The sequence below is a fragment of the Saccopteryx leptura genome, chromosome 5 (genome assembly GCF_036850995.1).
Source record: "Saccopteryx leptura isolate mSacLep1 chromosome 5, mSacLep1_pri_phased_curated, whole genome shotgun sequence".
Lineage (NCBI taxonomy): Eukaryota > Metazoa > Chordata > Mammalia > Chiroptera > Emballonuridae > Saccopteryx > Saccopteryx leptura.
In genome coordinates, this window is record NC_089507.1 from 219,438,131 (window position 1) to 219,452,894 (window position 14,764).

Genomic DNA, 14,764 nt, shown 5'->3' on the forward strand with positions numbered 1-14,764 from the left:
CTGTCTCCACAAGTCCAGGGGGGCGTCCGACGCAGCTGGCAGGCAGCTCCGGGCTCGGGCCAGTCCCCTGTCTCCACAAGTCCAGGGGGGCGTCCGACGCAGCTGGCAGGCAGCTCCGGGCTCGGGCCAGTCCCCTGTCTCCACAAGCCCGGGGGGCGTCCGACGCAGCTGGCAGGCAGCTCCGGGCTCGGGCCAGTCCCCTGTCTCCACAAGCCCGGGGGGCGTCCGACGCAGCTGGCAGGCAGCTCCGGGCTCGGGCCAGTCCCCTGTCTCCACAAGCCCGGGGGGCGTCCGACGCAGCTGTCAGGCAGCTTCCGAGTCGGCACGTTGTCCGAGGAGAGACGGCCCCAGGCCCCGGGCTCCCCTTTCCTGCCCAGCCCCCGGGTCTGCGCTGCACGGACCGGGCACGTCTGCCCTTCGTGAGCGAGTAAGGCAGCAGCCTGCGTGCACACCGGCTCCACAGGGCTGCTCTCTCTGTTCCAGGCACCTACGTGATGACGGTCACGGCCAACGACGCCGACGACAGCACCACGGCCAACGGGATGGTGCGCTACCGGGTCCTGACCCAGAGCCCCCAGAGCCCCTCCCAGAACATGTTCACCATCAACAGCGAGACGGGGGACATCGTGACCGTGGCGGCCGGCCTGGACCGAGAGGTGAGGCGGGCACCGCGGGGCCGGGGAGAGGCTGACCCCAGCCCTGGCTGTGTCACGGAGGACCTCAGAGCCCCGGAGCGAGCCCTCAGGTGGCCGCGGACACGAGCGAGCCCTCAGGTGGCCGCGGACACGAGGGAGCCAGGATGCCGACCCCAGGGTGTCCCTGTCCTGTCGGGCCTGGGGGGAGAAAGTCTCAGCAAAGCACATGCCAGGTTTGCCACCAGCCAGGTCCCTGAGCCGGTCCGCGGGAGGCTTCCTGCTGGCGTGTGTGGTTTGGATGATGGCAGGGACCCCTGTGCCTTGAGCCTAGACCTCAGACTTGGCGAACCAGCCAGGACTCACCTTGCCGTGTTGTCACCACTGATGCCTTCCGAATCATTGAATGCCCGGCCGTGGCGCGGGGAGTGGAGGGGTGTGCGGCACTGTCCCTGGAATTCCTGTACTAGACCAGGTGGTACACGGGGGTGACGGGGTCAGGCGGCCAGGTGAAAGGTGGTTTGTGCCCGCGCATGGCTCAGCAGGAGGCAAGGTGGCCCCGGGTCAACACAGGCTAGGGGCTGGGCCAGCCAAGCTGGGTCCTCACCAGCTCATGGCGTGGACATCTCTAAGCCCCAGACAGAGCACCTTCTGTGAAGTGGGCACGACCACGCCAGCCTCTTGAGCCCAGCAGGGGTGGAGGGGTAGGTCTTGACCGCCAGCCTAGGACCCGCAAAGATGGTGTGGGTGGGGCTTTGTGAGGGAGGTGGCCAGGGGCCCTGGGCACAGAGTGGGCTGCGGCCAGTCTGACACCTTCACCTCCTGCACTGGAGGGTCCGCCGGAGCCCCTCACCCCCCAGGACCACGCGGGGTGCCCCTCAGCCCGATGAGGCCCTGCAGTAGCAGGTCAGGACGAGGAGCTGCTCCGTCCAGTCCTGGCTTCTCAAAGCCCGTAGCTGGGGAAGCCTCCGAGATGGTGGCACGGGGGAGGGCCCTCGGGGAGGTCTGCGCAGACATGAAGCAAACCAGACACCACCCCCGGCCTCCCTGCACCCGGGGTCCCCTGCCTGCCCTGGGGAGAGGGCACCCCTTTGCCACTCAAAAGGCCAGGAGCAGCACGGGTTTCTCCAGATGTCACCCCAGCCTGTGCGCTCACACCTTTAGGGAAAGCAGCTGTGGTCTGAGGGGCCTGTGCGTGCCCAGCCCGGCCTACACGCCCTTCTCCAGGAGTGGCTGCTCCGCGGGAACCCCTGGGGGGGGGGGGGGCAGGGGACACGGTGGGGGGCCCAGGTTCTCTCATCTGCCCCACCCCGCAACTCCCCAGTCGGGCGACTCTGTTGCCCCCTTGCCCTGGTGCCTTGTCCACTCCCCACTCCTCACCGCCCCCAGGCAGACCTCCGTGCCTACCCAGCAGGGCGGAAGCTCAGGTACAGGCATTGATTTGCAGGCAGGCGGATTCCCGCCCCCGCGCAGCGAGGCCGCGCCCTCCGGCCCCCCCGGAGAGAGCCGCTGTTCACTGTTTGATGAGCGCGCTAGAGACGCGGGAAGCGGGGAGGCGGGAGGGGCGGAGCCGCCGCGAGCCGGGGCGTCCGTCCGTCCGTCCGTCCGGTGTGGGCCCACTCGGCCTTCATCTGCGCTATTTGAGATAGTAAGCGGCTTGGCCATTCGCCCTGTGGGAGCTCCAGCTGGCGGTGCGGCCCTTCTAGCAGGACAGACACGTGTCCAGAGCCTCTGTCCAGAGCAGAAGGGGGACCTTCTGAAGGCTGCAGGCCAGGGGGCGGGGAGCCCCCAAACCTCGCAGGCCTCGGAGGAGTGGCAGGTTTGCGAGCCCCGAGCCCCGCGCTGCCTGTGTCTCAGCCTCTCCAAGCTAGCTGTGCCGTGTTCGGGGCGATGGGGGAGCTAGTTCTCGTTTTAATTTACCTGTGAACCAACAGGCAGGGGTCGGAGGGAGGAGGACAGAGGACAGACCAGCCGGGCCCCCTGAGCGGAAGTGGGAGGCATCGCTGCCCAGAGCCGGGAGCAGTTCTAGCTGCTGCCTCCACGCCTTCAGCAAACACGGGCTGGCACCTGGCGTGGGCAGGGCGGCCCCAGGACGCTCCCCCCGGGCCGGGCACCGCGCACTGTGCGTTATCATGTAGTCATTGTCCAGACGGCCCTGCAGGAGTTCCAGTAACCGTGTTTCTCTTCAGGTGGAGGGTCATCAGCCACCCTGCCCGGCTTCTCAGCCCTTTCCGGGGTCAGTGCCAGGGAGGCTCCGGAGCCGGCCGGAGGGGCCGTGCTCCACCTGTCCGATTCCACACGGGGCGCCCAGTTAGATCTGAGCCTGAGACAAACGGGCCACGCCCGGCAGGTCCCCGTTTTCACTTGCTCTGTCTGGCGAGCGGAGGCGGAGGTAGTCGGCTGCAGGCCTGGGAGGGAAGCCGACCAGGTGGGGCCAGCCCCCCACCCCACCCCCGTCTGGGGCGCCCGCTGGCCCCTGCGCCTCCCTCCTCCGCGCCCGGCGCCGGCACCTGACGGAGGAGAAGCTAGACTGGGGCTGACAGGCGACAAGGTCCCCGAGAGCCCAGCTGTGCTGATCAGAGAGGACGCAGGACGTGACGGGCCACCCGCCCGGCGGGCCATCAGGCCTGATCAGCAAGACGAGCCCCGAGCCACCCAGCTGCCACCCACGACACGACGCGGGCCCTGGCGTGGAGCTGCGCACCTGCAGCCATCAAAGGGGCCCGGCTCCGAGAACGGCCCGAGCGGGCGCCGCGGCAGCAGAGCGAGACCTGCCTCGGGGGTCCTGCTGGCACCTCGCGCGCCTGGCCGCGCCCGGGGACACGGATGCCGTCGAGGGACTGGCGGGCACCCTCCCTGAAGGGAACACACGCGACGTGCCCGTCCTGCCAGGACGTCTCCCGGTCCTGGGCTGCCAGGCCGGCAGGTTCCCCACACACCCCACTCCAGCACCACGGGCACACCCACCCGGGTCCCCACGCCACCCTCCCCGCACAGGACGTGTGACCACCCCAGGAAACGGCAGGGGGAGGATCTGGGCTCCTTCTGGAGGACCCAGGGCAGAAACCCCACACGAAAACATCTGAGCAAGACACAGGGGCCAGTCCTGTGCCAGGAGCCCAGGAGAAGCGGGGACTCGGGGGGAGGGCACCGCCAACATAGACGAGGGGCTCAGGTGGGCAGAGGAGGGACTTCTTCGGGACCGGCAGGAGAGTGACCGACAACCGTCCCCCTAAAGGCTGGAAGTCCTCCTGACCCCCGATTACCCTCCACCCTGACTGCCCCGTGTCCCTCCCACCACGTCTCCAAGCCTCCATTGAGCCAGTGTCCACCCACTGCCCCCCGGCGGACAAGGCCGTCTCTGCCCTCAGACCCTCTGGGCAGGACCCAAGTCCTGTCCCAGCCAGAACCTCCTGTCGGAAGGGCGTGTGTGAGGCAACTTCTCCTCGAGACACCTGTATTCAGAAAGGGTGTGTGGGCATCATGGGCGTCCTCCTCTAGTCCTCCGTGAGTGTCTGCCGCACACCCTGCGGGCAGCGTGTCTGCAGAGGAAAACCCGCAGGCCCTTCCCTTCAGACCTGCTTCCCGGACGCAGTCAGCCGGCCCCCCGAGCGGGCAGAATCAGCGCACGTAATTGCCGCCGTGTCTAATTCGGCAGAGCTGTGCAAACAGAGCGTTCTACATGACTAAAATGTTGGGAGACCTGGATAAGACGCAGGGCTCCAATGTCTCTTGTGCATGGAGGTGGAGATGTCCTTCTCGGAACCCTGTCCACCCGCCCGGCTTCCTGATGAGGGTCTCTGTGGCCTGAGGGACCGAGACACGTGGGCGCACGGGCTCCGCTCGGGCCGAGGGCGGCTTCCGGCCTGATTGCCCGCCGCGTGGTCAGCCCAGAGCCCCCATCGTCCAGACCCACTTCCTCGCCCCTCGGTGGAGCCCACTCGGCGGACCACCACACAGCCTCTCGGTCCTCACTCACGCCAGCCGCCACCTTCATCAACCTGGAGCTTCTTCCCAGACAAGGGTGGGCCTTGTGAATTCTCTCGTGGCCCCCGGACCTCCGGGAGAGCCAAGCCAACACCTTCCGGATGTGTCTCCGGGACTGTGTCTCCATCAGAGGGAGACACGTCACAGAGCGTGCCGGGCACACCCGTGTCCCGGGGTGGGGGCGCCGTGGCTGACTCCGGTTAATGTGGTCACATGGCTTAGATTCAGGAGAATGTTCTTTGGTGACAGGACCACATGGCCCCTTCGCCTGTGACAGCGTCGGGATGGCCACCCGGGAAATTCTGAACCCGATTTTCCCAGAACACGAGTTCCTGTGCGTCCCGCGAGGGCGCGGCCGTCTGGGTCGAGGCGGGGTCAGCGTCTCTCGGTGGCTGATTTTGGAGTCATTCTTACGGAACCGTTTTCAGCTGCTAACAAGGCTTTGTGGTCTGCAGGGGGGGGAGTTAGCCATTAAGACAAATTTGCCACCCACGACCTCAGGTTGGATGTTCACCCCTGAAGTCTTGCTTCTCCCCCAAAACAGAGAAGAGGAGGAAGGAGGACACTGGACCTGTGGCTTCGGCTTTCCCTCTGAGACAGTGGCCTCGCTTGGCCATCTGCAGGGGGGTCTCCCGGGTCACGAGGTGGCCTCACTGGCGTGGGGGCGCTCAGGGGCACCAGGATGCGGCCCGCTCCAGGGCACGGTGGCTTGTCCACCCATGCTGTGCGGGCACCTCTTCAGGAAGCCTCAGAGCCACGTTTCTGGCCACGGCAGGACGCTGCAGCCACACCGTGCGTGCCGGGGCCCGAGTCTGACCACAGCTCCGGTCACACTGCCCGACGCTCCTTGTCACAGAAGCAGCACAGTGGTGGCGGGAAGCACAAAGCAGCACATCAGAGCCTTCCCTCCGAGCGCCAGCGGACGAGTGGGCCTGACACTGCGCGTCCTCCGCCAAAGGGCTCCCTGCTGACCACCCATGCCGTCACGCGCCTCCCAGACGCAGTCAGGAGAGGCCTCTGCCCGCACCGCTCCCGCAGCTGCCTGGTCCTCCGTCGCTGGGACTTGTGAGACTCATGCAGATCCCCGCTGCGGACCTGCTGTGGTTCTCCATGGGAGTCCCAGGGCCGGACACTGGGGCAGCGAGGGAGAAGGCTGGATCCAGGCCCGGGAGAGGGGGCGGGTCTGAGGCCCTGGGAGGCTGGGCCGGGAGAGGGGACGGGTCTGAGGCCCCGGGAGGCTGGGCCGGGAGAGGGGACGGGTCTGAGGCCCCGGGAGGCTGGGCCGGGAGAGGGGACGGGTCTGAGGCCCCGGGAGGCTGGGCCGGGAGAGGGGACGGGTCTGAGGCCCTGGGAGGCTGGGAGAGGGGACGGGTCTGAGGCCCCGGGAGGCTGGGCCGGGAGAGGGGACGGGTCTGAGGCCCCGGGAGGCTGGGCCGGGAGAGGGGACGGGTCTGAGGCCCCGGGAGGCTGGGAGAGGGGACGGGTCTGAGGCCCCGGGAGGCTGGGCCGGGAGAGGGGACGGGTCTGAGGCCCCGGGAGGCTGGGCCGGGAGAGGGGACGGGTCTGAGGCCCCGGGAGGCTGGGAGAGGGGACAGGTCTGAGGCCCCGGGAGGCTGGGCCGGGAGAGGGGACGGGTCTGAGGCCCCGGGAGGCTGGGCCGGGAGAGGGGACGGGTCTGAGGCCCCGGGAGGCTGGGCCGGGAGAGGGGACGGGTCTGAGGCCCCGGGAGGCTGGGAGAGGGGACGGGTCTGAGGCCCCGGGAGGCTGGGAGAGGGGACGGGTCTGAGGCCCCGGGAGGCTGGGCCGGGAGAGGGGACGGGTCTGAGGCCCCGGGAGGCTGGGAGAGAGGACAGGTCTGAGGCCCCGGGAGGCTGGGCCGGGAGAGGGGACGGGTCTGAGGCCCCGGGAGGCTGGGCCGGGAGAGGGGACGGGTCTGAGGCCCCGGGAGGCTGGGCCGGGAGAGGGGACGGGTCTGAGGCCCCGGGAGGCTGGGCCGGGAGAGGGGACGGGTCTGAGGCCCCGGGAGGCTGGGCTGGGAGGGGACGTGGACATAGCCACATATTCAAAGCCAGCCTGAGAGGGACCAGGACGACATTTTTATTGTCACTGTGTTTGCTGCACCTACGACAACAAGGTCTGTGTGAAACACACGTTTCACCTGCTGCTTTTTTTAGAAGTTGCCAATTAAATCTGACATATGGCTTCCTTACTCAGAATTTCTGTTTTACTGAACAAGCAGTTGTAGCTTAGTTGAGACAGAGGCCACATCAAAGGACAGTGTGCATGCAACAAACAGTCTGTACACGACCCTTCCCAGGGGGCAGAGTTGATGCCATGTATGCACATGTGTGTGCACTACACACATGTGTAATTGGGTGTGCATGTGTACACAGGCATACATTTGGGTGTATTGCCTTTGTGCATGTATATGTATTGCCCACATGTGTGTTTGTATGTGCATGTGTATGCACATGTGTGCATGCAAGTAGATGCATTGCCTCTGTGTGTGTACATGAACTGCACGTGTGAGCACACGCCACATTTCCCAGAGGTGTGCAGGCAGGATTCTCGTTGGGCTGGAGGCTCCTCTGACTGCTGGGGGCACTGAGGAGGTGCCCAGAGGGTGTCCACCCCCAGCGGGAGCCTGCAGGGAGGACTCCCCAGGAAGGACTCCCCAGGAAGGACTCCCCAGGAGTTCCCGCCTCCCCGCCAGGCTCACTGTGCTGCCCTGAGCCTGAGCTCGCAGCGGACAGGACCAAGACGCCCCGAGCCCCGAGAGGGAGACAGGGGCCTTCACCTTCTCCCCTCTTACTCCCTGGCCTCTGCATGGTTTGCAGCTCAGACCAAGGTCCAGGCCGGTCAGCCGTGTTCCAGACCCTGCAAGAGCTCTGAGGGACCCCCTGAAGCGAGACCACACAGAGCCCTGCCGGGCTGGGGTCGGAACCTTGTCTGGGCCGCCCGTTTACACATGGCCCTTCTGAACCAGCCCCCAGACCCCGGCCACTCCCACAGGTGGGCCCCGCGTGGCTCCATGGCCTGACCGGACTGGACACGCACCTTCACTCACAGGGTCCCCTCAGTGGGGACCTCTGAGTCCCGAGCAGAACAGGCAGCACGCACGCCCCGACTGCTGGGACCGTTCAGCAGCTGCTGGGAGTGTCCCCAGCAATCGAATAAAACCCGGCTTCCCTCTAGACAGGGACCCCTGAGCAAGCCTCCAGGTCCTGTCACCCCCAGGGACGCACGGCCCCACTGCTGTGCCCTGCCCCTCTGAATACCTCTGTCCTGCCCCAGGAGGCCCTCACCCCGTGTCCCCTCCCCCCTTTCTGTAACCCCATGCCCTCCTGCACCCCGCCCGGAGCCGTCCCTGCCCCTGGGCATGTCCTGCCCGGGCAGCTGTTTGTAGGGAAAACACCGATGACCTTTCTTTGGGCATCTTGCAGGGAGAGAGTTCTTGTTGGTCACTGTGAGGCTGAGCAGTCTGGCATCCCGGGTGGTCAGCAGACCACAGTGGGCAGCGTGTAAATGTCCCAGGCTGGGCTGCACGGAGGATCCCCACCCCCGAGACACGTCCGCAAGACCACGGGGACGCTGGCTCAGGGAGTCTGGAAACATCCTGGCCCCACGGCGTCTAGGGCTTTCCAGAGGGCGGCGTGGGCGCCCGGCGTGGGCAGACTGGGTGCTCTTCGCCGGCAGGCCCAGGCCGGCCGCTGTGTTGTTGATGACGTTCTGCAAGATTTAAAGGCTGAGCTGGGGGAGGCGAGCAGAGCCCCAGGGACAGCCGCTTCCCCTCTCTTCAACTTGGAAGTGGCCAAGCCCTGATTTAATGAATTCACTGCTGCTCCCCGGTGGGCCGGCGGGCGGGGCAGGGGCCGGGCGCTGGGCAGGGGCCAGCCGCGGAGGACAGGGCTGCAAACACAGCCCATGCCGCAGGCACGCTCACCTGGCCTCACTCGCTGGCCGGCCTCGCGTCAAGGACGAGCTGCAGGTGAGGCCGGGAAGCAGGCCCTGAGCGAGGCTTTCTCATCAAATCCCCCACCCATGCCAGGCCATCCTCTAGGTGAAGACATGAGGAGTGTGGGCGGGGCGCCCGTGTCCAGAGACACCAGGGGATGGGGGGACACGCCCAGGTCCCTGCGGCCCAAGCTCCGCCTCTGAATACCATTCCTGGGGGGCGGGGGGGGGGGTCCGGTGGAAGAAGAAAATGGTGACTACGGGGGAGTCTGCAAAGTACACTTCTTACACCCTGGTGCTCCCCAGGGCGGGCTGAGAGGCTGAGTTCCGCGGGTCCCTGCGGGCACTTCCTCCTGCTGGCTGGGTTTGCCTCCCGCCCCCACCCAAGTCTGGGAGACACCCCCCCCCCCCACGCCCCACTCACCGGCTCCCGAAAGCAGGACCAGCGCGCCCTCTAGTGGCAGCTAGCCGCACATACAGGATACCCACCGTGCATACACGTGGATGCACACACCCACCCCTACATGTGGATACGCAGGTGCACATGTGTGCATACTTGCATAACATGTGTGCATGTACCTATACGCATGCATGTGTGTTGCACATGTGCACGTGTGTGTCCTTGTGTCTTTGAGATGGTGTGTTTCCCTGCAGGGTCTTCTGAGGCTATGGCCGTGGCCGGGGACGGTCCCGTGTGGGTGAAGGGTGCAATCCCATGACTTGCAGAAGGGACTCAGGCAGCAGTCCCGGGCCAGGTTCCTAGGGGTTGACACTGTCTTCTTTTCTGCCCCGGGCTAAACACCTCCCTTTGCTGTTGGCCTCTGTCTCCTTGTTTTCCACCCGGCCCCTCGTCATGGCAGCTGGTCGTAGGGGTGAGGTTGGGACATGGAGTCTGAGGCTCTGGCTCGCCGGCCCTGGTCTCCTTCCCTCCCACCAGGTGGTCAGACAGGCAGAGCCCTGACGGCAGGGCCCAGGGGGGTCACAGGCAACGCCTCGCCGAGCAGGACCTGTGGCAGCCTTGCAGACGGGGACAGGCAGCCCCTCGGAGGTGACATCTGGGTGCAGAAGGGTCTGAAATGCCTCCCTGCCCAGCCGTGGAAAGACACTGTGAGGTCCTGGGAGGGGGGAGAAGTCCGAATGGTAAAAAAAAAAAAAAAAAAAAAAGAAACTTGGGTGAGAAATGAAGAGTTTCCAAAATGAGGCTGCCTGTGGTCTTATCGGAAAACCTGGTTTTGTTCTGCTCCTTTTCTGGGGAGGGGACTGCAGTGACCCGAGGCCCCGACTGGGAAAGGGTGTCGCGGGCAGCGGTGGCGAGACACAGATGAGGGGTGTCTCCTGGGGCAGGGCTCGGCCCCCCACTGAGGGCGAGTGGGGACCTGGGGTTCAGATTCAGTCTCCGCCTCCCCCACGAGCGTCGGCACCGTCCCCAGCCTGTCCCTGCGGTGTCCACGCTGAGGCAGAGCCCTGACCAGAGAAGCAGCGCCCCCTGCTGGACAGGGGAAGAGGCGCCTTCTCTTTGCCGGGGTCTGAGGCCCAGAAGTCTGGGCGCCAGGCCCTGGGCTGGGGCAGTGCCGCGAGGTCAGGGGCGAGGTGGGTTTCTGACACGACTTTGCACGGATGAAGGCAACTCCAGCCAGCTGGGGACAGCGCTGGCCATGCTCTTTACCCGCCGTCCATCCCGCATTTGTAAAGAGAGAGACCCCCTAGGCGTCTTGGCTCTGTTGCTGTGTGGGCAACGCTGGCGCCGTGACAAAGTCCTGAAAGCGATGGCCGGCTGTGCCGGGCAGCACTGGGGTCCTCATGTCAGCGCGTCCCTGTTCACCCCCCAGTGGCTGGTGTGACGGCTGTGAGGCCAGCGGGGCACGTGGCCCTGCCCCATCTCGGACAGGAGCACGGCCAGGGTGGGTCTGTCTGTCTGGCCGCTCACCAGCAGCCCCGAGCCTGGGTGGGCACCGTGGCGCCCTGAAACCCCGCCCCTTGCGCGCAGCACCTCGGGCGGCAGGTGGACGAGCTCCACGCTCCGCGCTGAGGACCTGCTTCCTGGCACCCGCCCCCACATGCCAGTTCTCCCGCCAGGTGGCCTCTGTCTCTGCCACTCAGCTCAGCTCTTGTCATTGCAAAAACAGCGACGGACCATGTGTAAAAATGAGTGGACTTGCTGCGCGCTGATACAATTTGATTTACACAAATCAGCAGCGGTCGCCCCGTTGTGCACACTCGGATGATGTGACCCCTCACAGCCCCCTCAGTGCCTCCAAACTGCCTACAGATGTCCAGGTGCCTCATGGGGCTCGCAGGGGTCCCGGTGGACAGACCTGCCCACCCCCAGAATCTCTGCTGTCCCCACAGTCGTTTGGGAACATGCAGGGCACACAGTGGTCAACAAGAGTGAGGACACAGACAGCAATCCAGTGACAGCATGATGACTGTGACAGGCGCCAGGGATGTGTCCAGGGTGTCTGAGAATTCCGTGAGAAAGGGGCATTAGAGCAAAGACCGGCAGGCAAAGTGCACGTTAACTCGAGAAGCCGCAGCAGAGGGAACAGAGGGGACAGCATGTTCAAGGGCCGCCAGCAGGCGGCAGCATCGGGAGCAGGGCGAGGATGTACAGAGGGTGCAGGGAGCCTGGTCCAAGATGAGGCTGGAGAGGTGGTCAGCAGCCCGGCAGGCTCACGGCTCCGGGGACCACAGGGAGGATCTGGGTGTGAGCCAGCCAACTCTGCTGCAAGAACATCTCAACATTCGGTAGCCAAAAACAACATCCATCGGTTTCCGTTTATTTAGCTCCCGATTCCACAGATTGTGGGTTTGGGCTGGGCTCAGCTGGAAACTCCTCTTGGCCTTGGCCGCGCTCTGCATGCATCTGTCACCAGCTGCCAGGTTGGCGGGGGGCTGTCTGGTCTGGGACGGTGGGGAGAAAGGGAGAGAGAGAAAGGTGGAGGGACAGAAGGATGGACGGAGGATGGGTGATAGGTGAATATATGGAATGGGTGGTGTGTGGATGGATTGACGGACGGACGGATGAGTGGAAAGATGACTGGATGGATGGACGGGGGAGTGGGAGGACTGGATGGAGGGAAAGGGTGGGCATCTGCTCTTTGTAATTAATTCTTTGTGGAGCCAGTTTCTGGAACCTGAGCACCCTTCACTGAAGGGCAGAACCGGAGCTGGCCTTTCCTCTTTCCCTCTTGGAAGAGCAGGACGTGGAGGTCGTCGGTCAGTTGGAAGGCATGTCATCGGGTCCCCTTGCGCCTTGGAACCCTCCCTCCCCTAACGGTGCCAGTGACAGGGGTGCTGTGGCCCCAGCAGAGCACCGCCACCAGGCTTGCCCCCACCTGCCCCATGGGAAGCACCTGGGAGCTCTGGCTCAGAACAGGGGTGTAATAAAGGCCACCTCTGCTGACTCGGATGTCTGCCCTGGGGGGCTCCCAGCGAGGGCCAGGTGGACCCGGCTGAGACGCCTCGGAGAATTCACGCTTCTCATCAAGCTCCACTTGCCTGTGAAAGCTCACACCTGCGTCTGAACGCTAAGCACTCCTTACCGACTTCGTTCCAACAGAAAGGGTGTTCATACCTGGGCACCTGCCAGGAGGGGAGAAGGGCTTGTCTCAGGTCTGGGCTTCTGACACTGCAGCTGAGCTGGACACTGAGTATCTACAGGAATGAGGCCCTTCCTTCCAGACCCGTGTCCGTGGGGTTCTTGCTGTCCATGCAAACTGCCCACCCTGGCTTTCCTGACCCAGTGCAGAACCGTACGCCCCAGGCTGCCTGCTTACCTTCTCCTACCCCCTTCTATCGTGGCCCCGTTACAATCTGAGATGAAAACACAGCCAGGGCCCTGGCCGGTTGGCTCAGAGGTAGAGCGTCGGCCTGGCGTGCGGGGGACCCGGGTTCGATTCCCGGCCGGGGCACATAGGAGAGGCGCCCATTTGCTTCTCCACCCTCTCTTCCCCTCCCGCAGCTGAGGCTCCATTGGAGCAAAGATGGCCCGGGCGCTGGGGATGGCTCCTTGGCCTCTGCCCCAGGCGCTAGAGTGGCTCTGGTCTTGGCAGAGCATCGCCCCCTGGTGGGCGTGCTGGGTGGATCCCGGTCGGGCGCATGCGGGAGTCTGACTGTCTCTCCCCGTTTCCAGCTTCAGAAAAATACAAAAAAAAATAAAAAGAAAAAAAAAGAAAACACAGCCAGGCTTTCGTGGCACGCGGTCTCTCACAGAGAACAGTCTTCCGCCAGGTCCTCCCCCGAGAGCTGGGGGAGCGCCCCAGCCAGCACGCCGCCCCGCAGGCGCAGACGTGTGACCCAGCCGCTGCGCCTGCGCACTGCGCCCAGGGCGCATGCGCCTCTGATGAAAGTTAGGAACAGCCCATAAATGAAAATCTGCCCTGATGCCCTGTTCTTCCCCAACTCGTTCTTTCTAGAAAGTTCAGCAGTACACAGTCATCGTTCAGGCCACAGACATGGAGGGAAACCTGAATTACGGCCTCTCGAACACGGCCACAGCCATCATCTCGGTGACGGACGTGAACGACAACCCGCCGGAGTTCACCGCGAGCACAGTGAGTGCCGGGCGTCCCCGTGGGGGCGGGGGCGGGGGCGGGGGCGGCCACGCGTGATGACTCGCTGAGGTTCGGTATTGCTGCTGTCCTGTCGGATAGGAGCCAGCCGCATGGCGTGGGACAGAGGCCCTGGGCAGCAGGCAGCACCACCCGCCCCCCGGGATCTCCGCCCAGGGCCTCATCCCTGCTGGGCTCGCTCCGCTCTGGCAGGGCGCAGTCGGTACAGGGCGAGGGCTGGAGCCTTGAGAGGCGCCCAGGGCAGAGCAAGCCGGGCTCTGTCTCAATCCGGAAGGGCTGAGCAAGGGCCTGATGCCTCCGCTGGCAGGTGTCTGCCTGTGCCGTGGACCTGGGGTGCTGCCGGGATGGGGTCAGGGACAGGGCAGGTCCCCTGCAGGAGGAACTCAGCAGAAAAGGGACACGGGGTGTGAGGATAAACTCAGTCTTCTTCCCCGTCGGGAACGGCCGGAGGGTTGTGACTAGGCCCCACCCCAGGCTGGACCTAAGTGACCAAGTCTTCATTCATTCATTCACTCACTCCGGGAATGTTACTGGACGTCCATCCTGGGTGTAGAGCCCGAGGCACTGAAGACACACCGCCTACCCGCGGGGGACATCCCAGGGGTGGCACTGTGGAGTCACAGAGCCACAAGTCACGAGGCTTGTGTGCCCAGGAGGCCCCTTCTGGGGAAACCCAGAGGCGCACGCGGGGCCCAGCACATGGGAGCAGACGCTCTCTCTGCGGTGGCTTCGGGCCGACCTCTGCGCTCCCGCTCACCGGCCAACACCCTCTCTCGTGCCCTCCAGGTCCTGGCGAGCACCCTAGGGACATGCCCACCCTCCCAGGTGCCCACCCGGCACGCGCAGCCTCGGGAGGCTGCCCAGGTCCTCAGGTGCCCTTCTCGGCGCCGCCCTGCCCCGCGGCCATTAGAGGGCGCAGGGGGCGAGCAGAGAGAGCCGTCTTCGTAGCAACAAGCACCGCCGGTGCGCGCTGTGCGGCTCTCCCGCCAGGCACGGCCAGTCCACCTGAATTCCCTCCAACCCTGGGGGTTAGGGTCCAGTCTGGGGGCGGAGGCCGAGGCTCAAAGAAGCCAGTCACATGCCCAAGGCCACACAGCCTGGCAGCGGGGCAGCTGGGATGGGGCCCCAGAATCTGCTCTCTTAAGGGGCTGGGGGGGGGGGGTTGGGGGGGCAGGGAGGTGGCGGCACGGAGAGGAGACCACTTCCTCTTCCGGTGGACAGTCCGCTTGCCAGGATAGCGTCCCGGGGGTCAGAGCGCCCAGACGAGCTGCGCCACGGCCCCGGGACACCCCCTCTTCCTGCTTCCCCGCTCGTCCCCACACCCCCCGTTGTCGGGTCACAGAGCCACCGCACCCCCCCATCCCCCGCATCCCCGCACCCCCCGCGTCCCCCGCATCCCGGAGCCCCACGCTGCGGCCCGGCCGTGGGGGCACAGCGCCGCCTGGTGGCCACACGGCAGATCGCCGCGCGGAGGGCGCACTCGGACCCCTGCCCACTGGCGAGGGTGACGTGGTTTCCGTTCTGTTTGCGCCCTCGGCCAGTGGGCAGTGGCCGGACAGGCCCAGCGTCCCGGGGTCGGGGTGGCTCGCGGCCCGTGCCCCCCACATACCCCCACCACCC

The 14,764-nt window shown here is 65.5% G+C and overlaps 1 protein-coding gene across 1 annotated transcript in view; it reads left to right on the top strand.

The window, feature by feature from the left end:
* The window catches only part of CDH4 (cadherin 4), a 357,761-nt gene that overhangs the window by 328,496 nt on the left and 14,501 nt on the right, over positions 1 to 14,764 (top strand). Inside the window, exons 7-8 of the mRNA XM_066384328.1 lie at positions 484 to 656; positions 12,989 to 13,126. Of these exons, the coding sequence (XP_066240425.1) occupies positions 484 to 656; positions 12,989 to 13,126 (311 nt within the window). The remainder of the gene's footprint in view (positions 1 to 483; positions 657 to 12,988; positions 13,127 to 14,764) is intronic.